Source organism: Tympanuchus pallidicinctus, unplaced genomic scaffold, assembly GCF_026119805.1.
Source record: "Tympanuchus pallidicinctus isolate F22 unplaced genomic scaffold, pur_lepc_1.0 scaffold3, whole genome shotgun sequence".
NCBI classification, from domain to species: domain Eukaryota; kingdom Metazoa; phylum Chordata; class Aves; order Galliformes; family Phasianidae; genus Tympanuchus; species Tympanuchus pallidicinctus.
Genome location: NW_026294747.1, coordinates 55984845 through 56011479, shown reverse-complemented (window position 1 = coordinate 56011479; position 26635 = coordinate 55984845). Strand labels below are relative to the sequence as shown.

General features: G+C 45.2%; 1 protein-coding gene across 1 annotated transcript in view; it reads left to right on the top strand.

Annotated features, from left to right (window-relative positions):
• Positions 1-26635, top strand: part of MDGA2 (MAM domain containing glycosylphosphatidylinositol anchor 2) — a 303099-nt gene that overhangs the window by 185750 nt on the left and 90714 nt on the right. The window contains exons 8-9 of the mRNA XM_052692294.1: positions 9530-9859; positions 20114-20407. Of these exons, the coding sequence (XP_052548254.1) occupies positions 9530-9859; positions 20114-20407 (624 nt within the window). The remainder of the gene's footprint in view (positions 1-9529; positions 9860-20113; positions 20408-26635) is intronic.

Here is a 26635-nt window from a genome sequence, read left to right as displayed (position 1 = left end):
AATGAACCGGGCAGTAGCAGAGCTGTGCAGACGAACCCTGAGAGTAAGACAGCTTTCCCTGCTAGAGGAAAAATAAGCCAGCAGCATGATGCTGACCTTGGCAGACCTGATGGTCCCCCATTGGCCAAGAATGAATATGAATAATGGAGTACAAAACACACACAACTGCTGTGGAGGCAAGCTGGCAAGGCTTTGAGCATGTTGCTGCTAAAAATGCTGCAGGCTGCTACTCCAGAGAAGATGCTGAGGGATCTGGCCCATCCCCTTTCTTTCCACCCAGTTCAGTTCATCTGTAAGAGAAAAAGGTGAAGCCCATGGCTGGATGCAAGGTGATGAATCTTCAAATGTCAAGGTCCTGTGAAATGGCAAAAGATAAAGCACATGTTCATAGATCTCTACTTTCTTGGGCAGTAGGAGGGGTAGGTGTTAGTATTTGGTTTGGTTTCAAGAATGACCAGGGAGGGTGATGGTTCTTCCTGAAGGTCGTTTAAGTGAGGAGGGATCTTGAAGCTTTTGCAAGGCCAGGCCACGTCTGCCATGGCTTATTGAACCCCCTGGAGACAGAGGGGCTCTTCAGTTTCCCGGAAGGATGGTGTGAGAGATGGTTCAGAGACAGGAAGCAAAGGGTGGGGGGAAGAGGTGGCTTTGATTTTAAAACAAAGCAACAACACAAAAGAGTGTGATTACAGTGACTGAGTGGTGGAGAAGCACAAGAAATCAAAGGTGAAAAGTGAAAAGAGGAAATAGGAATGGCGGAAATCTTGGCGTATCCAGAGGGAAGAGCTCCGGTATGGCACCCAAAGCTGCTCCTTGAGCTCACAGAATCATGGAATCACAGCATGGCCTGGGTTGCAAAGGAGCACAGTGCTCATCCAGCTCCAACCCCCTGCTGTGTGCAGGTCACCAACCAGCAGCCCAGGCTGCCCAGAGCCACATCCAGCCTGGCCTTGAATGCCTGCAGGGATGGGGCATCCACAGCCTCCTTGGGCAACCTGTGCCAGTGCCTCACCACCCTCTGGGGGAAAAACTTCCTCCTCATATCCAACCCAAACCTCCCCTGTCTCACTTTAATACCATTCTCCTTGTCCTATCACCATCCACCCTTGTAAATAGATGTACCCCCTCCTGTTTATCCGCTCCCTTCAAGCACTGGCAGGGCACAGTGAGGTTTCCCTGCAGCCTTCTCTTCTCCAAGCTAAACAAGCCCAGTTCATGAAGCGCTCAGTGCACAGTGACAATGAGGAACTACATTTGGGCCTGTGAACTGCTTTTTTTCTTTTCTCAACCCACTATATTTGGTTACCAGCACATATCTGAGTATTTAACCACTCATATAGAGCCATCAATTGTTCATTACTGCCACCTTGCCCATTTGTTACAGCTCAGGCTTTTAAAATTTTAGGTTGTGGGGTCTCCTTGGAAGCTGCCTGGATTTGGGGCTTTGTTTCATCTCTGGGTGTCCAGATGGACCCAACAGTGCCTCCAGACACCGACATCCTGGGATCTTTCCTTTTTTTCACAGACCAAAGAAGCTAACTCCCATTTTTTGTTTTCAGAATAGTGGCTTTTTAACCACGTTATACAATTCTTCATTACGTAACTCAAAAATTTGGACTTAAATATTTGTCTGCTTCTGTTATTGCTCCAAATCCATTAATCTTATTCTCTTTGCTTTTTGGAAAATTGACTTCTTAAAGCACCAGCTGGACACCAAAGTGTTGTCCAACAAGCTTACAGTTTCAATAACCAAAGCCTGCCAGTAAAGGTTCCAGTTCTTTATTGTCCAAAACTCATATTCTGCTCCAAAAGCAGACACACCAACACTGTGAGGTCCATTTCAGCAAACCAGATCTTTCAGCCCCTGGCCCAGCTGCTTGCTCAAAGCCATCCTTGCAGCATGGCACGAAGCACGTGCTCAGGTTAAGTCTTAGGTTTGTTTGGGCTTGGGGCTACACTGGGACAGTGCTTTGCTCCAGGTGTAGGTGTGGCTGTGATGATCACAGCAGAATACCGTGGTCTTCAAGATGATTCAGTTTGCAAATGTCATCTCCTATTTGTTATTGAGATTTGTTGTATGGAGCTCCATCCCAGCACGGTGCTGATTATGATAGATGATGGTCATTCATCAGAAAGAAGTGGCAATGATTATTCATGAGACACTTCAGAATAGGCTCCTCCACCTCCAGAACTGATGTGCAGACTGTACTGATGCCGCAAATCAGATAAACTTTCATTATGGAGAGCTGATATCTGCAAACTTGGTAATATGGAATGTGCTTTTTTCCCTAGAATATTCTGGTATCTTAGCATTAGGCTTCAAGACCACAATTCCGAATGCTTTCCTTTCTATGTTTTGAGGCAGACTTGAGATTGCTTTAAAAAATGATGTTTGAGCAGAAAAGCAACACAACAAATTCATGTTTTTGGCACAAAGTAATTTGTGCACAAAGTAATTTGAAAATACACGTTAATGTGACAGAAGGAAGTTCAGCAGATTACATTGTGATATTCACCAATGAGAAGCAGCTTTTGGACAGTTGTTGAACTGTCTCTGCTCAGCTTAGCTATTTTAAAATACAGCTGAAGGCAACAGCATGCTGTAGAATGCTGAAGAACCTGCAGCCACGCTGCCCTCAGCCAGAATAGCAGAAGGACTTTGTGCTTCTTCAGAGATTACACAAGCATCTGTCTTTTACTTCTATTGATTTGGTGGAGGTAGACTTGTTAATGAAGAAGGAACATCAGAGAAGGATTTCCATTCCTCTGTGGGAATGACTTTCTAGTTAGTAGAAGTCCATTTATGCTGGGCATTCCCCTTAGAAAAAGACTTACAGACTGCACTGTGGTTTCCAAGGGCAGACCTGGAGAAGTTTTAAATTGATAGCAGTGAATTTACTGCAGTACATTGCTGCATGCCTTTAACATGCCTTAACAGTGAGTCGAGTTCTTCTGTTTTTCCTTATTTCCTGATGGTGGGATGCTTACACATTCATGAAGATCATGTGTTTACTGTTAAATCCATTAATCCGGATCAGGATGCTCAGGCTGGAAAAGACCTTGAAGATCATCGAGTCCAACCACAACCTAACCATACTACCCTAACTAACAGCCCTCTGCTAAATCGTGTCCCCGATGCTTACACCATGTTTATGAAATGCATTAGTTTTGAAAGCTGAACCATTGTAGTTAGCCAACTACTGTATCAGTGTCTGAAATTGTGTATGGAAAGGCCATTGCCATGAAGTCAGTGCACGTGAGCTGTGTCTGACACTGCCACAGCTGCAATCAAAATCAAACTGAGTTTCTATTTGAGAGGAAGGGAGTTGAGTTTTTATTTTCCTCTACAAAATCTGGGAACCAGCAGGGACTAAAAATATAAGCACCAGCGTGCAATGAGAGCAGTTGGCTTCTCAGGGTGCCTTGACAGATTTGGAAAAAGGTTTAAGTTTACCAATGCGCTTCAGAAGTCTTTTAGGGACTATCTAAAATCTTTGTCATAAGGTTGTGAATCTTTTGAATTGCGTGTGAAAGCAGGATTGCTTTTCCCATCTATCGGGCTCTAAGGAGACGAGGAGCCCAGTGTGATTGAAGCAAGAGCTGATGATAAGGGTTGGCTTTCTTTACCTGCTGTCTGCCTCACGTCTTTTTTTCAAGGACCAATGAATCATCCCAGTAATCATCCTTTGGTACAAAGATCGCAGCAGTAGCTTGGAGAGATACAGCTCAGCCTTTTAAAGCAAACAGCCAGTGTCTGGATTAAGAGACCGGAGTTTCGGGAGAATGAAGCTGGGCTGGCAGCTCACTTTCCAAACAAGTTGTTCCCATGGTGCTCTTTGTGTTTTCTTAACCTTTGCTGGGAAGAAGAAGCCAAGGCAAACGACTTAACCCAGTACACACAGGAGCCTTGGAAGTGAGCACCATTCCCAATGGTGAACTTTGGATCAGATAGCTAGCCTTAAAAATAAAGTCAAGAATATTTCCAAGTAGCACAAACACTTTTCTGTCACATGAGAGGGAAATGTAGAAGAGTCAGTAACATCTGAGCATCAGGAAAGGACGACTGCATTGCCTGACCCAAGGATGCAGGTGAAATGCAGAACCCGCTGCAAAAGCATCTGGATCTGGAGATGAAGGTAGTGGCATTTAACAATGAGCTGGATCTGGAGATGAAGGTAGTGGCATTTAACAAAATGCAGGTTCTGGGTGCTCAGAAACAAGAGGCATACTGAGCTCAGTAAGCATCCAGAATGCGCCCATGGTGCTCCAGGACACACGCAGGTCCTCACGTTTACTTGGTACATTATCAGATGACATACCCTTCTTGTTCACTGGGAAGAATTCAGAGCAGAACTGCTTGCCAGCCTAAAGAAAACACGAAGGGGAACAATGAAAATTAGTCGAAGCTGTTTCTGATCAGCGCGTCGAGATTGAAGCTCATGTGGAACCCAACTGCTCAGTCAAGGTAAAAATCAGTAATTTTCACAGTACTGCTCAGTGCTGCTCCAGCCGCAGGCTGCACACAGCCACACACATCAGCAAACACAAAGCTGAGCGCTCTCCAGCGCCCCGTGCCAGCTTAGGAAGCAGTCAGTGGCCAATAACTATTATGTCAAAGCCTGCAAACAGTGCAGCAGCTAATGAATTCAATTACGGTGTTTGATGCTGTTCATATATCATGAAATGTGCGTTTCTGAGATACGAACATTTTGATGGATTAAAGGAGCATCTTGGGTTGATCCGAGTGGGGGTGGGAGGATATGACTTAACCTGATGAATGCAAATCAGCCTTCGTTTAGATACTGAAATGCGTTCTATTACTTTGAAATGTAATTAATGAGGGAGAGCAGACATTGAAGAGTTTGTGGATGGAAATTGTTTCATCTTTTTTTATTTGATCACATCTTTGGGGCCGCTTTGAGAAAGACTGGCACTTTCTTGGGCATGTTCTGAGTCTCAAAGTACAGTTACAGACTTATCTGCACATTGGCTAATATTTTCCAGCCCTGTGAGCTGATTATGTCCTGAAATCTCTGCTGGGATGCAGCTGTGGTTAGCTGCAGCACCACCTCTCACATTTTGCCCGGTGACCCTGTATCTCTTGTTCACTGTGTCTCACCCCATCTTTGTGATGGAAGACTTTCAGCAGTGCTTCAAAAATAACCAACAGCGCAGTGAAAAAACAGAATCAGAATCCACTGTTTGTTCTAACACACCTGACATCGATAGGCAAATGCCTGCCAGTTGTGGTCCAAGAACCTACATATGAGGAAAGTCCAAACTGCTGCTTTATGGGAATTGACTACAAGTGCGAACAGCTGTGCAGAATCCATACCTGCTGGATTTGTACCAGCCTCAGCCCAGGTGATCCCAAGAAGTCTGAATAGAGCACAGCACATGAGTGAGGTCTGAAGTCTTCTTGGAAGGCATGTTCATCTTCTTTTTCAGCCAGAGGGTGGTGAGGCACTGGCACAGGTTGCCCAAGGAGGCTGTGGATGCCCCATCCCTGCAGGCATTCAAGGCCAGGCTGGATGTGGCTCTGGGCAGCCTGGGCTGCTGGTTGGCGACCTGCACACAGCAGGGGATTGGACCTGGATGAGCGCTGTGCTCCTGTGCAACCCAGGCCATTCTGTGACTCCATGATCTTGTGCAGATCTGAGACTCTACACACTGCAGCTTTGTATTCTCAAGACTGCTGGAGCCGGTGACTCTGGAGAGGTCTGCTGACCCCATGTCCTTTGTCCAAAGGCAACCCTGCGTGCTCTGGGTCTGAGTCTAGCTTGATGGGACCCTTCATTGCTATGACAACTTCTCATTCAAGGGCCTGAGCTGGGTCACCTCAGCCCCTTCTGTCTCTGCCAGCCAAGAGTACCCTACGCTCTGACTCACACAGCCCTCTTCTCCATAAGTGTGACTGAGAGTGGTTCATCTATTCAGTTTTTCTGACACTTTAAGTCAGGAAGCTTCCAGTATTTGAAGTGGAGTCTCATCAGCCTGGAGCAGGATATCTATGTTCAATTTCCCCTTCCTAAAAAAGAGCTCTAGAGATGGCGATGGAGATGGAGAGGGTTGGAGAAGCATGTCTGCCCCATGCTCCTCCTGCCCTCCAGCTCCATGTGAGTACAGCTGTCAGAGGCTGTGGGCACCTGGTGTTAGTTTCCCAAGGATGCCTTCCAGATACAGATGGTGATTTTCACTCACTTTGATGCCACATTAGAAGCTCCCAGGAACACAGGTTAATGGTGTTTATTCTGTCACTGTGTTTATTCTGGTGGTGATGGAGAGCAGTGATTTCTGGATGTAGGTTGTTAATGATGCTGCTTAACTTGATAAAGGTACTACATTGTAAGGTCAAATTTTCTGCTGATTTTGATGGCCAAAGACAGTGCTGATGGCTGTGCAGGTTGTGAAGCCTTGGACCGTGGGATTAGAGAAACAGGACATTGACTTAAGCTACAGACTGTAGTTAAACAGCTGTTGGATGTTTTATGTGAAGAGTTCATGGCTGTCAGTGATGGATGTAGGGTGTCTGTTGACACTGCTTCTGAGATTGTTCCTTCACTTCAGAATTTCTCAAAGTTCCCTTCGCTTTATCTGTGCAGTACAATGAGACATGACAATCATAGAATCACAGCATCATAAAATGGCCTGGGTTGCAAAGGACTATAATGCTCATCTAGTTCCAACCCTCTGCTATGTGGAAGGTCACCAACCAGCAGCCCAGGCTGCCCAGAGCCACATCCAGCCTGGCCGTGAATGCCTGCAGGGATGGGGCATCCACAGCCTCCTTGGGCAACCTGTGCCAGTGCCTCACCACCCTCTGAATTCCCTGTATTTAGACGTACAGAAAAATATTCAGATTAGGTGTACACTCCTTGGCACTTAGAGTTAATGAAGGATGGGCAAGCGTTAATATGACTTTTCTATCAGACTTTGTTATTCCTTTATAGCAAGGAGAAGCTGCTGTAATTAGTGCATGAGCAGTCAAAGCTAACAAGAAAAAAGAAAATCAGAAATAAAAATAGTTGATTGAAGTTATTAGCAAATATTTTTGGTCGAAATGTGCTGCTCATCATGCCTATTATGAGTTTGTTGTTTCTTTTTCCCCGTCTGCAAATTATGTGCATAATATATTTGCTGATTTTTTGTTGATGCAAGCGTTCTTTGTTCTTCTGTTTTCAAACAAAAAAGTTCACTTTGCGTTCCCAACTTATTTACTCTGATAGTTCCTAACTGTCATACAATGTATGGTTCAGACTCTGGAATCAAAGCGTGTGTTAATTCTGCTTCCTAGGGAACTGGCTGCAGCTTTTAAAAGGGAATGATAGATGCTGAATGGGGGCCATTTTCAAACTCCACAAATTCTTAAAAACTTATCAACCACTTGGATTTTTTAATGTGTGGTTACCTTTCAGTGACAGCACCCTGCGTGCCATAGCTGAGCAGCACAGCGAACACCAAGTCTTCATTTGCTGGTTAAGAGGACTGGCATCCCCAGCAGGAAGGGTTTCTCATTCCATGTGCAAGGAGATGCCCACAGGTCAACAGATTTTATGCTTCTTTCCTGCATTGGATAAAGTAGAAAAAAGAAAACCAACCAACAACTAATTAATTAAATGTTAATTATCCTCAGAGTCATGGAAGTGCAAGTTCAGCAAAGCATTTGTAAGCTCCAAAGAGTTGTTTTGTTCAAGGAGCTACTGAGCTAACAAAACTGAGTCTGAATGGGCATTTTCACCACTTGCAGAGATGTGACAGTCCAACCCGTTGGGCTCTCTGCCCATCCTTGGTGCCTCATTTAAGTCTTTGTATTTGATGTTGTTATGCTTACTGTATGCAGGAAGTGCAAACCCTGGGTTACCCAAAGTATGGAATGCAGACACAGGAATTTCCAACTCACAGCCTTGGCCATTTGTAACAGCATCACACTTCATGGGCTGTATGTGTGTAAATACAGGAGGCTAGGCAGGAGAGTGCTGCTAATACATCCTGTTCTCAGATGCTTCTCACTCAGGTGCTCTTCATGGAGTGGGAGGGCAGAGAGAGCAGGAGACAACCCAGGGCAGCCTGGAAAACATTTCACTTCACCAGGAAGCCAGCACAAAGAAGAGAAATGTCAGATAGGCTGTCTTCCAGTGCTTGCTGTCTTCCAGTGCTTGTCTTCAACCTCACTGTTTGCTTGTAACTGGTATTTTCTAGCTGGTGTTCTCCTTGCAAGGGATTCTAGGTGGAGATAGGATATATAAATGCACCTATATGCATATGTACTTAGGCAGACATATATAGAGGGATGGGGATCTTGAGATTGTATAAGTGGTATTTTGTATTCGGTACGTGAAAATACATTTGTATTTGAAGAACTTAATGGCTGATTCTGAATCACTTGTCCAAAAATAACTATTGAACCAAGACTGTTTTATAGCAACCAATTTGCTGCCGTAAATGGTTGCAGTTCTGGATTGCTTCATGCTCATTAAAAGAGTGACAAGAAAATTTAAATTAGTGACTTGCAATGTTATTTTGCTCTCGTACAGTAGGCTGATCAGAAAACATGAGTTACAGATGCTTGTCTTTCCAGGAAGATGGTGAGGAATGGTGATCCTCAGGTTGGCAGGAAGCCCTCCTGAGCGCTAAGCCTGCCCCTGGGGTGGCCACCAACTTACCTGCTCTACAGTTCCCATCTGAAGTGGTCAGACTGCCTTGTGTCTGCCTTACTGGGGGCTAGAGAATTAATTAAATGTCTACTGCTAGCTTGAATCACCTCAAATGTAAACAGACATCCCTGGGATCCTTGCTGTGGAAATGCAACCATCGTACTCACAGTGAGCTCTCTCACAGGGTTATATCTCAGAAGAGCAACTGTTAGCTAGGGCCTGATAATGATGTCCTTTCAGCCCTGCTGCCTACAGGAGGTGGCAGCAGGCAGCCTGCCTCTGGGCTGTGCAGGATTGGGAGAAGCCTCCACGCTGCCTCAGGGAAGAGCAGAGCTGTAAACCAGGGCAGTCTGTAGCCCTGGGCACGTCTCATCTCTTCCCATTGAACCAGCTGGCACAAAACTGTTTTGCATGTCCATGTTTGTTTCCAGGTAGCTCGCTGGTGACACTACTGGTTCTGTTAGTGATGTCAGATTGATGTCTCTGTTTTCTCTTCTCTCAGTGCTCCGATAGCACGGGACTGAGGAAGGGATTGTAAGGACCTCCAGAAACAGATAACAAAAATGTATGAATTATTTTGGTTACTCTTCAGCTGTCAGCAGCTTTGCATAATTTAGACACTACGAATCCCTATTTTTCATTTTGGAAGTAACCAATCTTTTATCAGTGAATGCTCTCTGATGGTATTTGAATAAGATCTTATCTTACAAAGATGTGCCAAGTGTTTGTGTGGGAAGTTCCAGTGACTTCCCAACCACAATATGACAGAGAAAAGGAAGAATGAACCAAAGTTTTCATAAAGTCTGAAGATGCAAAATTGGTGCTTTGTTAGACTAAACAGTTGTTGTTGTTTTTTTTTTCTTTTTTACATATTTCAGCCTTAAAAAAAGGACGTTTCTGGATCACTCCTGATCCATATCACAAAGATGACAACATCCAGATTGGGCGAGAGGTGAAAATCTCCTGCCAGGTGGAAGCTGTCCCTTCGGAGGAGCTCACGTTCAGCTGGTTTAAAAATGGGCGGCCCTTGCGAAGCTCTGAAAGGATGGTCATCACACAGACCGACCCCGACGTGTCGCCTGGCACCACCAACCTGGACATCATTGACTTGAAATTCACAGACTTTGGGACGTACACGTGTGTCGCGTCTCTGAAAGGAGGTGGCATATCGGACATCAGCATTGATGTCAACATCTCCAGCAGCACAGGTAAGGAGGCTTTCTCTGGTTTCAGTTTTGCATCTGTTGTAGCCAGCTCACAGCTCTCCTCGACTCTTGGGAAAAAGAGGTGAATACGCAGAGTGCTTCTCAACATTGGGATATCCAAGCAGGATATAAATCGTGAGCTGAGTTGCTTTGATTAAAAGAGTAAGTGGCACGTGATGCTCTCTTCCAAGAGCACACGAGGGTCTCATTTATTCAGATATGCCTGCTTTTATTGTCAGGAAAGTTATTGCTTCTGAAAAAGGATTTCGGCCTTTATTTTGGACTTACAGGCTGTCTGGAGTCATCAAAAAATAGCTGGTAGGAAATGACACAGAAAAGTAGGCGGGTGGTTTTGTTAACCAGACTGAACCCATCCAGCTGCTGTCAATAAACAGCGAGTCCCAAGAACAGCGGAAGGAGCTCTCTTTTTTCTTAAGGATTATACACTGCTTGTTGGTGGATCATGAGATTCCCAACAGGGAAAAAGTTTGAGATGCCTATTATGCATATTTCCAGATCAGTGACTGAAATGTCTCTCTTTTGGATGAGCTAAAACCTTGGCTATTACCTTGACTGATAATAAATGCCTTGTTGTGGTTGTGGAGTAGGACCGTGTAACACAACATTAATTCTCAGCTTTTCTTTATCTCTTTGCTAATAGCTTGCTTATAACCAACACGTTTCTCAGGCTTTTTCCCCCAGTAGTGGAGTTTAATACCTGAGGTAGCCCATGTTAATATCATAAACTGGAGAGCATTCTGAATGCAGGACTTTTTCCTCCTGAAAAATCAGCTAAAGCCAAAAATAAGGGTTGGCAGTTGATTTCTACAGAAATAAAACAGCAAACAGAAACAAAGCAATGAACACTTCTGTTTTCAGAACACTATTTAATGTTAGAACACGGAGACAAAGAGTGTCAGAATTACAACTGCTCTCCTTGTTGTCTTTTATGTGAAGCTCTGCAGTGCTTCCATCAGACTGTGCATGTCATTGACTGGGGTAAGGCATGCAGTGCACGCTGTTTAGACATGAGACAACAAAGAACAATTGAAAACTATTTTTGTAGCATGGAAAGAAAATGTTTAACAGACATCTTCTGACCCTTTTACCGAAAACATTCAAGAAATTGCTTTCTACTTTTTCAGAGAGATTAATTGCACTCTGTTGCATCAGATACATCCATATTTCTACTATTTAACTCTTCTAATATTGTTTTTGTTCCACAATACATATCATGTCTAAACAATCTCACAACTGTCATGATAAATTATTGCTTAGGCTGTAATCTTGAACCTGCCGTCCATCCTCAGTAAGACAGTGGTGCCAATAGGAGAATGGTTTTGCTTGCTGATGTTGCATTTCAGCAAAGAGCTGAAAGAACTGGAGCATGCAGGGCTTCCTTGGGACCAGTGCAGTTCTGTGTTGGCAAACTGTCCTGGTTTGGTCCTGAGCAGAGAGCTCAGGAGACCTCATTTCCTTGGTTCCTCCCAAGTTGACCTGTAGGTTACAAGTGTGTTGCACATGTTTTATCAGTGACATGGCAGAGAGATGAATATGGAGGTGTTTTGACCTGTAATGAACAAAGGGAACAAATAAACAAAATGAACTCAGGTAACTCCGTGAGTCTGGATAGGAGATTTCTAAGGGAGCTGACCAAGGCCAATTCAGGGCCACTTTATCGTCTCTGAAAGTTCACAGTGACCTAACGATGAAGACTGGAAACATGCAGACTTCAGCCTTTCTTCTAAAAAGGCAAGGAGATGGGGCTGCCCAGCCCCACTTCAGTCCCTGTGACGGTCAGGAAGCAAATTGTGCCTGGTCCAACCTGGCTGCCTGCTGGGATGGAAACCTGGGTGTGGGCAAGGGAAGGGAGGGGAAGCTGTCAGCCTTGGCTTCAGCAAAATCTTGACAGCAGATTTTGTAGCTTCTTCGTAGATAACTGGAGTCTAGTTTGCAGAGGTAGGATGAACTATAACTCATGTTGTAAAAATGAGATGCAAGGAATTGTGGTCACTGATGCAAAGCCAAATTTTGCATCTGTGTAAGTGAACAGGCAGTCAGTGCTGATGCAGTTCACCTCTGCAGTATTTCCACCCTGAAACATAACACATGCATATATATAAACCTTGCAAGACGGGAGGAAAAAAACACACATTCCATTTAGTTTTGTTCTTGTTTTGAACATCTTGTTTCTTTTTATGAAACTGTCCAACTATCATGTAGAAGTATTTATTATTCCTGCTTGCTAAATCCTGAAATGATCTTTTTTGTGCACTTGTAATTAACTTCACAATGACTGTGCTGGAGTAGTGCAGGGACACTATTAATGCACATCTCTCTAACAGGTTAAGAACTGAGTTGCAAACAGAGGATTGTTGTAGAGTAAGTGCCAAGTTTGCATGATGGGAATTGGAGCTTGATGATGGTTGAGGTCCCTTCCAACCCAAGCCATTCTGTGATTCTATGATGTTTGCAAATTTTGTTGCCTGCTTGCTAGGGTGAAGCAGACAGTGATGTCTGTGCAATCGTGCATTTCCACCTGGCAGAAGTGCCCACTGTATTATCTGTACTCACTGGGGATTCGTTGGATGGATTGGAAGCACCCGGTAGATGGCTGTACCTGTAACCCCATCAGAGCTCCCACCAGGGGTGGTGGATTATGTCAGCCCTTACAGACACTGCCCTGCAATACTCAGGAAGATCAGAGCTGGGAAAAAAGTCTTGCTCTTGGAATCGACCTCGTTCAGCATCTCTAAATTCTGCGTATTTGTGTGATTTCATTACCTGATTAAGTGGAAGCTGAAATAGTTTCAGCGCACATTTGAAGGTCGTTACTGATTCATCAAGAATCATTAGTGCCGTGGTAATTGTGAACATAAGGCCTGAGCGCCAACGTGTTTTTTTCCAAATGCCAGAACTGGTGTTGGAGGCACCACGTTGTGCTGGGTGCTGCTTCGCGGGCTCTGGGATTGCTCCCTGTTCCTGCAGGGAACATTTATTGGCATGACCACCTGGGTGGTGCACACTCAACACAGCTCAGCTCCTCCTGGAGCACAGCAGGCTCCTCATGGAACCACAAAGTCGGGCAGGGGAAGCTGCATCTTCCCAAAGGAGGCAGGGGATGGCTGGGTCTCCAGTGGCAGCAGGCTGGGCAGGGACACCCAGGCATGGTGTGCCAGCCTGCTGGCATGCTCAGTGTCACGCTCCAGCAGGAATGTTTTTTCCCTTGACGTTTTGTACTTTCAGCAGGAAAGGCGTGTGAGTACCTTGTCTAAATGGACCTGAAATAATCCCCTTGCAGCCTCCCCACTACATCTCTATAAGTAGGTCACTGAATTGTGGAAATAGAGACTCAAAGCTTGCGTCTTTGTCCTCTAAAAGCCCTGCCAGCCATAAAACCAACCCTGGGCAAATGCTGAGTGACAAGATGGCTTTTCTGTGTGTGTGTGTTGAGGGGGATCTGAAGGCAAGAGAAGTGAATACAGCAAAAAAAAAAAAAAAAAAAAAAAAAAAAACCCAACCAGAAAAATGGGCTCAAGGTAACCCAGAAAGAGGTGGATCAGAGAAGTGTGTTTGTCTTTCTTCATGATCGTTTTCTCTGCTTAAATATCATATTCAGAGAAGGAAAAATAAGGCTTTAGGTCACATCTGTTCTGCTGTGCTCAGTGTGGGTTCTTACTCTGTCCCTAAAATCAGTGTCAGTACTGCAGGAGACGTAACATCTGTCACTTCTGGCTTTTTCTCTTCTCATCTTCCCCCTGGAGGCCGCATTGTGCACTGAAATGTGTGGTGCTTTCAAGGGGGTTATTTTAACTGCTCTCTCTGGATGCACTGCCCTGAATTGCTGTCAGAAGGGCTGGGTGAAGTGGCTGATGCTCCGGGCGGCAGGTAGTGGTGACCTTTCTTTAACTAAGAGAGCTCTTTCTACTGTTTCAGCCCAGAGTGGGTACAATTAGATACTCTACATGGTAAGTAAGTCATCTCAATTCTGCATGCCTGGGTGAACCTGAAGCTGTGTTGAGTGTGCAGCACCTAGGCAGTCATGCCAATAAATTGATTTGCATGAGTGTTTCCAGAGACAGGCAAAGTAATTCCTGAAGAACTACTGTATGTGATGAGAGACCGTGGCCTCAAGCTGCGCCAGGAGAGGTTCAGGCTGGGTGTTAGGAAGCATTTCTTCTGTGAAAGAGTGATCAGGCACTGGCACAGCTGCCCATGGAGTGCCCATCCCTGGAGGTGTTTCAGAGCCATGGAGATGTGGCACTGAGGTCTGTGGGCAGTGGGCATGGTGGGCTGGGGTTGGGCTTGGGGATCTTGGAGGTCTTTTCTGATCTGAATGCTTCTGTGAGGCCACATGTCTACCCTGCAGTGTGACGGGAGGGTTTCCCTGTTAAAGTAATTAGTTATTAAATAGTGAATTAATTAAATGCCCAGACATGTATTATAACATGTGGCCTCAATCTATTTGTGAAGTGTGTGTCCTCTGGTCACCTTTCTCCTCCTTTGATGATACATAAAAGAGAACTTCATTGTACTTCTAAATGTTTATTATAATCACAGCACAGCCTTTTAGCATAATGAAAAAATGCTTTCTGTGAGATAATTAGTGATCTAATAAAAATGTTTGTAAACCTTAAGCACTGTCCAGAGTGATCGTTCACGGGCAGCCCTGAGACACTTCAGGGGTACTACCAGAAAACAGACAGACTATTCACAATTGCAGCAAATTGATGATTTTTTTTTGTGGGCCATTATCTTCAGAGTTTATCTTTGAAGGGAATAGGTGAACAGGAGGGACAGATAAATGCCATATTTTGTTAAAAAGCTTTTCTTTTATAGCTCTATTTTAGAGCACTTAATGTGCACAGATTTTTCTTCTTAATTTTATCGCTGGGAACCGCGGTCCCTTCCCGTCGCACCGCTTGCAGCAGGGCTGCCCGTGTGCTCCTGCAGCCTGCCTGCCTCTCTTGGCATCTCCATGCTTTCAGCCCTCCTAGGACTGCATCCTCTGCGCTGTGCTCATCCCCTGAGGTCCAGCAGCCCAAGCACACGCTCCCTCTTCAGCAGCATGCAGGGTTGAATCTCTTTGCTCTTCTCTGGAGGGCTGCGGTGTTCGGCTTGGCAACTTGCTTTGCATATGGCACGTGGAGCTCCTCAGCATGGCTCCTTTGAGGTTGCTGAGAGCTAATTTGGCTAATTTGCTGCTGGCTCTGTATGTCCTGGGTTTAAAATGTGCCTCTTCAGAGTCTGACTGCAGACTAAGGTGGCATTTTAAGGCAGTAGGAACGTGGTGAGCTGAGTGTTGATTCTGGAATTACTTTGCTGTCTGAACAGATCTTCTGCACAAGCGCTCGCATGAGATCAGTGGTTGCTGCTCTTGTCTTCACTTTGGGCTGATGCTCAAGGAAACGTGGCCTGTGGGGACAGCACACAGTCAGAGAAAGTGATTTCACTCAAATCAAGGCACGATTTCCTCACTCAATTTGTCTTCCAGAGGAGGAACTCGGTAGATCCTCTTTCCTGGTGATGAAAGCCCATGGGAAAGTTGAAAGAAGTTCCCTGTCCTGGGCTGCTTGCCCTGCCATCTCTGCAAAACCTTTCAGCAGTTCTTCCTGGTTTTCACACTTTTTAAAGAAATGCACTTTAAAGGCAGACTGAACAGTTTTATTCCCTGTCTACAGAGATGTCTTGAGGACCTGAATAACCGTCCCTTGCTGCCTTGCACAGGCTAAATGATCTCATTCTAGTGCATCTTGTACTCCAGGTTGGCTTCCGATTCTAAAGTTCAGTCTGCCCTTCTTACCCATCTTGCAACTCCCACCACAGTCACATAATGAACGAATCAGGAACAGGGACTGAAATAGTTGTGTCTTGCTGAGGATTATGAGGATTAGAGATTCAGACCTTCACATTTATAAATATTAGAGAAGTGGGATAGGCAAATAATCTCACTTATGCCTCCTAGCCAGTCCAGTGTACATTCTTCAGTCTTGGCTGTCCAGGATGATTAAAATGTAAATTACTGCAAATTCAAATTACTCAAAACAATGTGATAATCTCTTTTCAGTTTATTTCTGAGCCATCTCCATACTTTTTCCAGTATTTCTTGATATGCAGTTCAAACATGCTTTGCTTTCCTTTATCCTGCAATTACAAGCTATTACCATTAGATCATTTCAGTTAGTCAGGTCACCCTAACTCACAACTCCTATAGCCACCACCTCCCTATCACTGCTTAGGCTGGCAGTCATGGCTTCAGGGTGTCCTTCGGAGGCACCGAGCCCAAAACTGACAGTCACCTCCACATCTATTCTCTGTGCCCCCTGTAATCCCCAATGAAACACTCAGTGAGGACCTGTTCTCCTTCAAGCTTGCCTTTGGGCCAACAGTTCTAAGGCCTTCTCATGTTGCTTGTCTTCTGCCCAGTCAAATGATTTCTGTGTGAGCAGGTTCTTGCATTTGCCCTCCCTTTTTTGTGCAATCACAGGGCAGTTAATTAAGCTCTCTGAAGGTTTGAAGTAGGTACAGTAAGTCAACTACCATCCCTGGAGGTGTTCAAGGCTAGGTTGGATGGGGCTCTGGGCAGCCTGCTCTAGTATTAGATATAGAGATTGGTGGCCCTGTATGTAGCAGGGGGGTTGGAGCTTCATGATCCTTGAGGTCTCTTCCAACCCAAGCCATTCTGTGATTATATGATTCTATTATTCTAGGACTCATCAAGATTTCCAAGATCTAGACTAGACTACGACTAGTTTATGTTTACACAGAATACTCAGTGCATAAACATAATAAAGCATATACATGTTGACTTTGAGCAATCTATTTTGGTTCCATACGCCGTCTCCTGTAGAGAAAAATACAGTGATGCCTTCTGCCATCTGACCTTTGGTGAGTTGGTGGCTTTTGGAGGCAAAGGCTGCCTGAGACAGTTTTGTTTAAAAGCCAGGAGTGGACATAAATCAGCAGTAGCTCTCAGATCTGCCAGTTCCAAAGGATAACAATATGTGTTTTTAAACTAGGTGCTTCTTCAGTGTAACTAACACTTTTGTTTCTTGAGTGATAAGACTCTGCTTTGGGAAACGGGTTTAAGCACTAAGAGTATTCCCTTATTTTTCAAGCCAATTGTAGCGTAAATAAGGTGATGCTTGTTGTTTCAGGTATAGCGTATAGCCAATTTATTATTCTTCACAAGCAGGAACAGAATTGACCTTTATTTGCAGCAGACTCTAGCTGGTGCTGCAGGAGACGTGCAGATGCCTTAGCAGAGGGCTGAGTCCCTTCCAGACTCTGCTTGTGCCACAGCAGCACCTGCCGGGAGACGAAGGCTGGCACAGCTGGTGGCACCTGGCAAGCAGATGGCACCCAACACAGCTGGCAGCTCCTGGCACAACTGGTTGCAGCTGCAGAGCTGGTGGCACCTGGCACAGCTGGTAACATCTGGCACAGCGGGGGGCACTCTGCTCAATCGTGCTCCCCCGGGAGCACCTCTACCTGCACGCAGGCCCTTGCTCACACGACCTTCCTCTTGCACCTTTGCTCCCATGCCTTGCTGGCTCAGCTGCCTCCCCCCTGCTCTTCAGTCCTATGTTGTTGATAGGGAACAAAATGTCAAATGATTATTTTCTCCTCAAGCCTGTTTTTTTGTGTGTTTGTTCATTTTTGGTTTTGTTTTTTAATTCTCCCTTCCTTCTGTCTGTGGGTATTGCATTGACTTAAGTTTCTATGAAGGCTTTTCCTTACCTGTAATGCTTGTGGAAACAAATCCCGTGTCATCATGCTTCCTGTGCATGTCAGTTGGCAGGCCAGAACCGTGCACCATTGCAGCGTTTGGACTGCTGATAATTCAAGCCAAATTTGACAGCAGAATTAAGATACAAGAGCTAATTAAGTAGCTGCAAGTTTGTGAAAATATACAGATGGATCTGGTGACGAAAAATATACCAAACCCCTTCATGACTGAAGATTCAAGAAGCACATCAACATGCCAAACAATGACTTGGAGATACAGCCCTGGGGGGAAGAGGGCAGCCACAGAGCTCATCCACAGGCACTGTCAGCCACAGTCACAAAGCAGAGCTGCAATCACGTTCCAGGCAGCTCTACCCCTGCCCTGGACACTTTGGATGATTCTTCACTCATTATTCCTCCATTTTCTGTCCTACTAAACTGGCTTTTCTTGACTCACAAGTTTTACCTTTGTTCTGATTCTCTCCCAGTTCCACAAAGGGAACAGTGAGTAGAGAGCAGTGCGTTTGGAGCTGCCTGCTGGGATAAAACCCTACACCAAAATCACAGTGCAGTACAGCGGCAGTTTGTTGCCTTCCTGTTCTTCCCAAAGAACTAAAATGGAGCAAACAAAGCATGGAAGGTTTCCACTCAACTCATATGCCTTCCCCAGCTGATAGAGGTTCTGGTGAAATAAGATGGCATTCGGCCTCCCTAAAAGGACACACGAGACTGGTTGAACATCACAGAGCATCCTCTGAAATTGAGGGTGACCAAGCACAGATCTCACTGCCCAGGGGACGGTGGACTCTCCCGTCATGGCAGTATTCTGAAGCCGTCTCACCACGGCACTGTGCGGCTGACGCTGCAGTCCCTCCTTGCACAGGTCACACTCAAACACAGCTCTGAGTTGAGCAAGGCATTTCTTGGCTTTTGTGCAGAGGCCAAAGCTCCCGGAACAAAAGGGACGCGGCTCTCGGAGAGGCCGGGCGGTCCCTGCCCAGCTGTAACAGGAGTCTCTGTTAGAAGCTCTGTGCAGACACCTCTTCAGCTGCACGGGGTCCGGCTGCTCACGGTGTGGTAGCAGGGAACGGCTGCCGTGTGCGGTGCTCCCAGCAAGCAGAGCTCTGTGTGTGAAGGCCCCTCTCAGCGTCCAAACAGCAGCAGTCTGTAGGGGCAGAAATGAAATTATTCGAGCTGTATTTTGTCAGCGCTGGCATTCAGATGTTGTTGTCCAGGGCAGGTCTGTAAGTGACTGGTGTTGAACAAGGTGCTCTGTAACTCTTCATTTCTGAGCGGAAGGCCTGCAAGTGCAGCCAACATTTAATAAGGCACAAAGGGAAACTGGGTTTTTAAATCAAGCTTTTCATATCTTCAGCCCCATCCTAACACATTCAGAGCCAAAGGCGAGGTATGTGATCTGGAGTGACCTCAGAGATGATTCTTTTATTTGCCTCGTGCTAAGAAAGAAGTAGGAAATTGGATAGAAATCTGATAAAGTTATGAGGAGATGGTGACGCTAATTGGAGGTAGCAAAACTGCTTTCATCAGGCCTGTAGGGCTTGCAGCAGTTTGTAATTATCAAATGCAGCCACCACAGCAGAGGGGCTGCCTCCACCAGGAGGATGGCCATGGGTGCTCAGTGGCTGCATGGCACATGAACTCTGCTGGCTTTGCAAGTGGTGACACACGATTTTCTGATCAAAGACCCTGCAGTGTCTCTGCTGAGATAAGCATTGCTAGGAGTCAGATTCAATGATCCTTAAGGGTGTCTCCCTGCTCAGGTTGGTCTGTGATTGTAATGCAGTTAGTAGCAATTGGGGATTGGACTCAGTCACCTCTTGAGGTTCCTTCCATCCCCTTTGGTTGTGTGATTCTGCAATTAGGTGGTCTTGCACTTGCAAGGCTGCAGAGAGCAGGAGGGATAAGCACAGCCGTGCCAATTATTCCGGCCCACAGAGTTACCTTCATTCTGTTGGCTGCAGTTCTTCACCTATTCCTTCTATAGGAAGGCAGAGATATCTGAAGAAGTGCAGCTTCAATGAGCCTCCTGGGCTATGTACGCACCGACTGTGTTTTACTTCCAGTTCTGAGTCGCTTTCTGATTGGCCTGATCCTTCCTCTGCGTGGCCTTTGAGATGGATAAAATCAGCAGCTAGTCTGTTGTGAAAGAAAAAAAAAAAGGTTTTAGTTGCAAATACCCATACAGAGGAAAGCTGTGATTCATGGTGATAAAGGGCTAGCTGCAAGAGTTGGTCCCAGTGTGCTGATAGACACCAGTATGGCATTTGGCACATTGGGTGTCTGCAGGGTGATTAGCAACTTCCTTGTCTGGGGCTGTTAAATCTTATTTTTAACTCAAGCAGCTGAGCCTTTTGCCCTGTAAATAAAGTAGTGTCTCACAGACTCCTGATACATGCAATCAATACGCATTGCTCTATATTTCTTGATATATAATTAGAACCATATAAGCAAGAAGGCTACTTAATGTTTCTGTGATGCTAATTGTCAAACTCTCCTTCTCCTTTGAAGTCCCACCCAATCTGACTGTTCCTCAAGAAAAGTCCCCCCTGGTCACACGGGAAGGAGACACGATCGAGCTGCAGTGCCAGGTGACGGGGAAGCCCAAGCCCATCATCCTGTGGTCCCGCGCCGACAAGGAGGTGGCGATGCCAGATGGCACGATGCAGATGGAGAGCTACGATGGCATCCTGAGGATAGTGAACGTGTCCCGGGAGATGACAGGCACCTACAGGTGCCAGACCAGCCAGTACAACGGGTTCAATGTGAAGCCCAGAGAAGCTTTGGTGCAGCTCATCGTACAGTGTGAGTAGATCCTTAGTTTCTTTTCTTGCGGTTTTGCTGAGAAAAAGAAGTTGATTTCTCCCTTAAATAAGCAGCAGTGAGAGTCTTAACAGTCGTTACATTTTAGATTCTGTGTTGTTTGGCTCTGCAGCTCCTTGAATTCATAGTTTCAACGTAAATACAGAAATAAAAATGGTATGGAAGTCCCATCTGTGCTTTAAAAAGATGTGCAGGGCCATGATCATTTTCCCAATGCTTAGCTCTAAATTTCTTGACACAGAAACAAGCATATGAGGTAGGAGGGTGTATTTCTATAAATACAGATCTGATACTGATCTCATTTGTTCAGAATGTAAAACAAGAATGAAAAAATGAGAGCAAGAGCTGCTCCTTCTCAGCTGATCTGCGTGCAGGTCTGTATGGCCTCTTCTGACAATGGAAGTGAACTATCATGTGAGAATCAATAATTTCTCGTCAGGCAAAGATCTTTGCAAAGCAGCAAATATATTTATTATTGCAGTAATGGGCATAGTACCCCCTTATGGCAGGGAGAAGTGGCACAGCTTATCACTGAGTTCCTCTCCATTGAATACCCTCTGTCCAATATGGGTGATCTCTCCTGTCGCTCCTTGGTTAAGTATATCAAGCTCACAGTCTTCCCAGTATGTTTGCTAAAACATTTTTCTATATCAGTTTATCCCCCATCTGTTGTTCTTTCATTTTTCAATGGAGAACAAGTGAACAGTGCATACTAGGCCTTCCATGTTTTTCATGGGGGACAGGAAGACAATGCATGCTGGACTCTCCCTCCCTATTGCCTTGCCCTGGTCTAGGTACTCTGACAACCAAGCTACTTGGCAAACTTACTCTACCTTGTACTAAGCTATGCCCCAATGATTCTTTATGAACAACCCCTGCAGCCATTTTAAAAGAAAGTTTAGCAAAATTCAATTCCTTAGCATTAGAACTGTTGTACTACAAAAACACAATCTACTTCTCACAGTCAGCATCAGGAATGGGAGGGAAAACACAAGGGGAGATCAGTAAATTTGGCAACACTTAGTGTTTATTACTGGAAAGTGGAAAGTCTGGTTTGACGATGCTTGTGGGGAACAAGGAGGTGTTCTTTATGGCTGCATGTCTGATAAAGATATTTACTTCCATTTGTTGAATTGTTGTGTTTGTGTTCACCTGCTTATAAAGTGACTTGTGCAGCCTGCACCTGTTCCAGTTTCAGATACCCAAGTGTAAGGGCACATTCCCTTTTTAACAGCCCAGCTGACCTCATTTGAGACCTTCAGTGATGAGACAGGCAATGTTCGTAGTGATTACTAAGAGTCAACTAATCTGATTTTTTCAAGGTTTGTGTTGTAGCAAATCATTCCTGCCCTTGATGACATGTTGTGGTATCTGCTGTGCTTCCATCAGCGCTGCTTCCTGGTACGGTAGCACAGCTTTTTCTTGCTGTGTGCTTCTGTCCCTGTCTGCAGAGAGCAGAGCCTGCAGCAGTTGGTGGACTTCCCCAGAGCCATGGTGGGTTCATTAAGTTTTGTTCATCACCTCAGCTGCACTGATGTGTCTCCCTGCCTTGAGGTGTCAGGGAATGGGGTGGATCTTAAATACCCCACGACGAGCTCTGTCTTTCCCTTCTGAGAATAAAAGCACTGCAGGGAGGGTTGTGCCCTAACCGTGGCACTACTATAGCAAATGCCTTGTAGAAGGGAGGACTGGCTCCTGTATTCACAGGCTGGGCCAGCCTCCAGCCACTATGCCTTAATCCAGAGCTGTGGCAGCACTAGGGAGCCCTTGGTGGCACAATAATTTTTACTCTTATCATTATTACTGAGATGGTTTTTCTCATGATTGCTTTTGCAGTTATTATCACCAGGGCTGCTGCTGATGACATGCAGTTTCTCTTTCTGATCTCCTGAAACAAGCGGTCATTATATCTGTTTGATTCTAGCCACATAAAAAAGCTGATTAACAGAAAGTAAACAGAATGAAAAGGTGGAATGAATAAGACATATGAAGGAGCAGAGGATAGGATATGAAGACTGTACTGTGAATGGATGTGTCCCCAGGGCACAGGTGGTTCGAGGGTGACAGAGATGGCAGTGCCATGCCCTGCATCCCCACGGCATGGATGGTGTGTTAGAATAGCAGTCACTGCTGGGGGAATGCAGGGAGCAGCAGCACAGAACCAGTGGGGCTTCTCAGTGGCTGGAGTTTATCAGGCGTGTGCCTGGGGCTGGGTGTGCTATATTCAAGCTATCACAGCTTTGCTGGGACATTTCTGTGCCATTCATTGCAAACATTAAAAACACAAGAACAGATCATTCACTACAGCTGTACTTTAAAGAAAATCAGACCTGTAAAAATTTGCTGTGATTCTCACCAGCCCACTGTTCCTGAAAGGATGGGCTGGGAGAGCTCAGGAGGACAGCAGCAGGGTTGCTGATAGAACTGAGACTGAGGTTCCTTAAAGAGCAACAGCGATGGCTGAGAAAGATAATAATGTGCACGAGTTTCAAATAGCTTGGATAGCTTCCATCATTGCCATTCAGTTTATATCCTCTTTTTGTCAGTGTGTCCTCTTTTCAATTTATCTGTGCAGAGTTCAGCTCTGAAGGTAAAGCTGCTCTAGCATTCCCAGCTGGGACAAGCTGGCTGCACTGCCCCAATGCCACCCTTTGCCTCTCCCATGAGACACCAAGACTTTCTTCTCTCAGTCCCTAGGAGCACTGTGAGTCCTGAGAAGCCCTGTTTCATGTGTCCTCAGCTAAAAAAATTTCCAGCTTTGCTTTTTTTTCTCCTTTTGTTTTTACTTGGAATCCTCAGAAGCTCAATTCAGTGGGGAAAATTGAAGAACAAGTATTCAGAAGCACTCTTGACATGGCTCTGTATAACACGTGTGCCATGTTTTGCTTTGGAAGACTTGATGTCATGGAATCACAGACTATCTCAGGTTGGAAGGGACCTATAAGGATGTAGGAGTCCAACTCCTTGCTCCACACAGGATCACCCAAAAATCAAACCATAAAGACCATTTCAAGTCATGGAAATTCACGGACAGTCTTCTGTTAATCCAGTTATTTATCCTGGTCTCTGCTCCAGTGCCTGTAAGCAAGTGCTATGATTTGCTGCAGCAGGGAGGCAGTCATGCATTTCACATGAGAGGAAGGGATGGGTGACTGTGGGTTGGGGGAATGTTGCACTGAGCCAGTCCTTGGTGGACCCATGGGAGGACTCCTGCTGGCTTCCAACAGCATCCATTACCTGGTGTGTGCAGTGCTTGCATTGCTGTTATTTTACTGTATTTTATGGAGGAGAAAGCTCTTTCTTATGTATTTTTAGCACCACATTCGGTGCAGCAATTCATGTATTCTGATGGAGATGAGAAAGACAACTTGAAAACGGTTGTAATGAACAGGAATAGAGCAGAAGAATTTTCCTTAATCTGTCGTGATTTAGATTCCCACGTACTTTATTCAGATCCCAGTGAGTGACAATTTGGAGCTGAATGGACAAAGCAGATGCTCTGTAATGCTTTGATTATTTTTCTTGTGGGAGGAAAGTGTGTGTCCACATTGACTTCAGTGTTGTTTCCGCATCCAGGGTAGCATTTATTCAATTGTCATTAAAATCAGTTCTTTTCACTAATTTTGTAGTATTTATTTTATACCCTCCTATGGGTTACAAAAGGGAAAGATATTTATTGAAGCACTTGTTTATGTATTAGCTCACTGCTTTTGGTTTGTGTATGGTGCGTGGGTATGTGATATGTCTGTGGAACACTGCAGCTGCATGCAGCCCCGTTCTCAAGAAGAGTTTCTGCTGTGGGAGGACCTTCTGTCTCACCACAGTGCTGTGCTACTCTGTGCTGTTCCAGAGGGCAAATCTTTCAGCATTCCTCAATTCAAATTTCAGGACTGTTGCTAAGAATTAACACAAAGGTAAAGACGTTTTCTTAATTTGACCGACTCTCAGTTTGTCCTTCCACTTTCAGAGGGCAGTTTTACTTTTTTTACTCTTTTTTGCTCCTCTCTCTTTCCTTACCTTCCCTTCATCCCCACACTCGGTAGCATTGGCTTCCCAGACTGTGATGTCTAGAAAGAATAGCTGCTTTCTCTGCTTTTCCACAGTTTGGCTTCAAGTCATGCTTAAAACATCAGCTGTGTCCCATTTCCCCTCAAATTTTAATACTTGTATTAGAGAAAAGTAAAAGCATCATGAGAAACAAGAAGTGAAGGAAGACTCAGCACCCTGGGTCCCGGTCTGTTGGACAAGGTGTTGATGTAGGCAGTGCTCAGGGTGCTTCGCAGCACGCTTCAGTAGCCATGCGCTCTTTGTCACAAAGTGGTTGTTAAATGGTGAAATACAGACAAGAAGATACTCATTTTGAGGGCTAATGGAATAGACTCGTGAGAGGAATGTAATTGAGAATCTGAACGATCCAGCTGTAAGGTACCAGTGTGTCCTGCGTGGCTTTGGGGGGTGAAACACCTGCAGGAGGCAGCAGTCTGTCCCAAAGAAAGAGTCTGGGATGGTTGTCCTTTGTCCCAACTCCTCTGCCTATGAAATAGAGATAAGGTTTTCCTACCCTAGAGGTATTAGAGATGAGATGTTGAGGATGCTGCAATAAAGAAAGCATCTGATTTGATCAGTAAATCTTGTCTCCTTTGGTTATTACAATATGTTACGCTATTGGTTATTGGTGTTTTTGCCATCCTATGCTGCTTTCTCTTGGGTATGTTGGCACTGACCTCAAGCTGTAAGGTTTACTGATTTTGATCTTCAGTGTTTGATAGATTTGGAGAGTCCTGCTGGTGTTTCTCTGAGAGATTGGTTAGGAACTAGTGATAGAATGAGAGGTAATGGCCATAAGTTGTTCATGTTGAATATTAGGAAACATTTCTTTTCCAAAAGAGCCGTGATGTAGTGGCCCAGCTGCCCGTGAGGTGGTGGAGTGCCAGTCCCTGGAGGTGTCCAAGAGCCATGGAGATGTGGCACTGAGGGACATGGGCAGCAGACATGGTGGGGTGGGCTGGGGTTGGGCTTGGGGGCCTTAGAGATCTTTTCCAACCTGAACGATTCTGTGAGTGAGGCTGTAATGTAAAGTGCTTGTGCCAATTTCCTGTTGCTCTTCTGCATCTTCCTGCCACGTTTAGGCAGGTTTAAATGATGCGAGTGTATGATGGACTGGGCTACCCATGCTAAATGAATCCTGCCAAGCAGCAGTGCCAGCACCTAACTAAGGCATCTCCCAGGTATGGTTTGGTGCTGTGGGACTGGGAGTGCACAGCAGTGCCAGGAGCTGCTTCAGGTGGAAAAGCCCTTGGAGCATCAAGGGCTGTATGGGAGGGCTGCTCTCAACACATGCTCTTGAAGGAAGCTGCTCCCAGGAGAAGAGAGCTGAGGAACTCGAGCAGCAAGTGCTGCCCACAGCACTGACACCCGTCTGGTGTGCAAATGTTGGTAAATAAAATAAACAAACACCCACTGGGTGCTGTGCAGTCGTAATTTAAATGCACCATTTCTGCTGCTGGAAGAGAAGGCTCTGGAAATAAAAATGCCATCGAGTACAATATAATCAAATGTTTACATCGTGTACCTTATCAAGTGATGATAGCGGGAAGGACACAATCATTTGTCACAGTGGACACTGCTGCACCTTGGGCTCGTGTTTCATATATTGCAGTTCTGCTTTGGCGCTGTATAAAATATTGTTTGTAACATAAACTGTTTTCCAAATGCATTGGTCTCCAAGTACTTTTAAAGGCTCTTAAAACATCAAACATATTTCATGGTAACCTGGCTGGCAGGGCACTCAGCCACGCTGTGGTGCTCTGAAATTTCCTTTCCATGTGGGTTCTGGTCTGTGTATGTCAGTCCTACTCAGTAATAGATTGTAAACAACGAGTGAAATCGTGCTGAACGGGAATGTCCTTCAGGGATTAAATCTGAACTGGAACAGAGCTAATTAGCAAGAAATATGAGGCTGAATTATGATCTCAGGTGCATCATTCCAAAGCTGGAGTGAATCAGTGGGGCATAAATCAGTTGCTCTGGTTTTACATCAGCAGGAGACCGCTCAGAATGGGGTTCTCCTTGCTGTGACTGTAGATGTCATTTGCAGGTGAAGATGGGAAACACAATAATCTTTTGTGCTTTAGGATCAATTTGGCAGCTCAAAATTTGCCATATCTGTGACTGTCTAAATACATGCCTGGTGAAATATGTATATGTAAA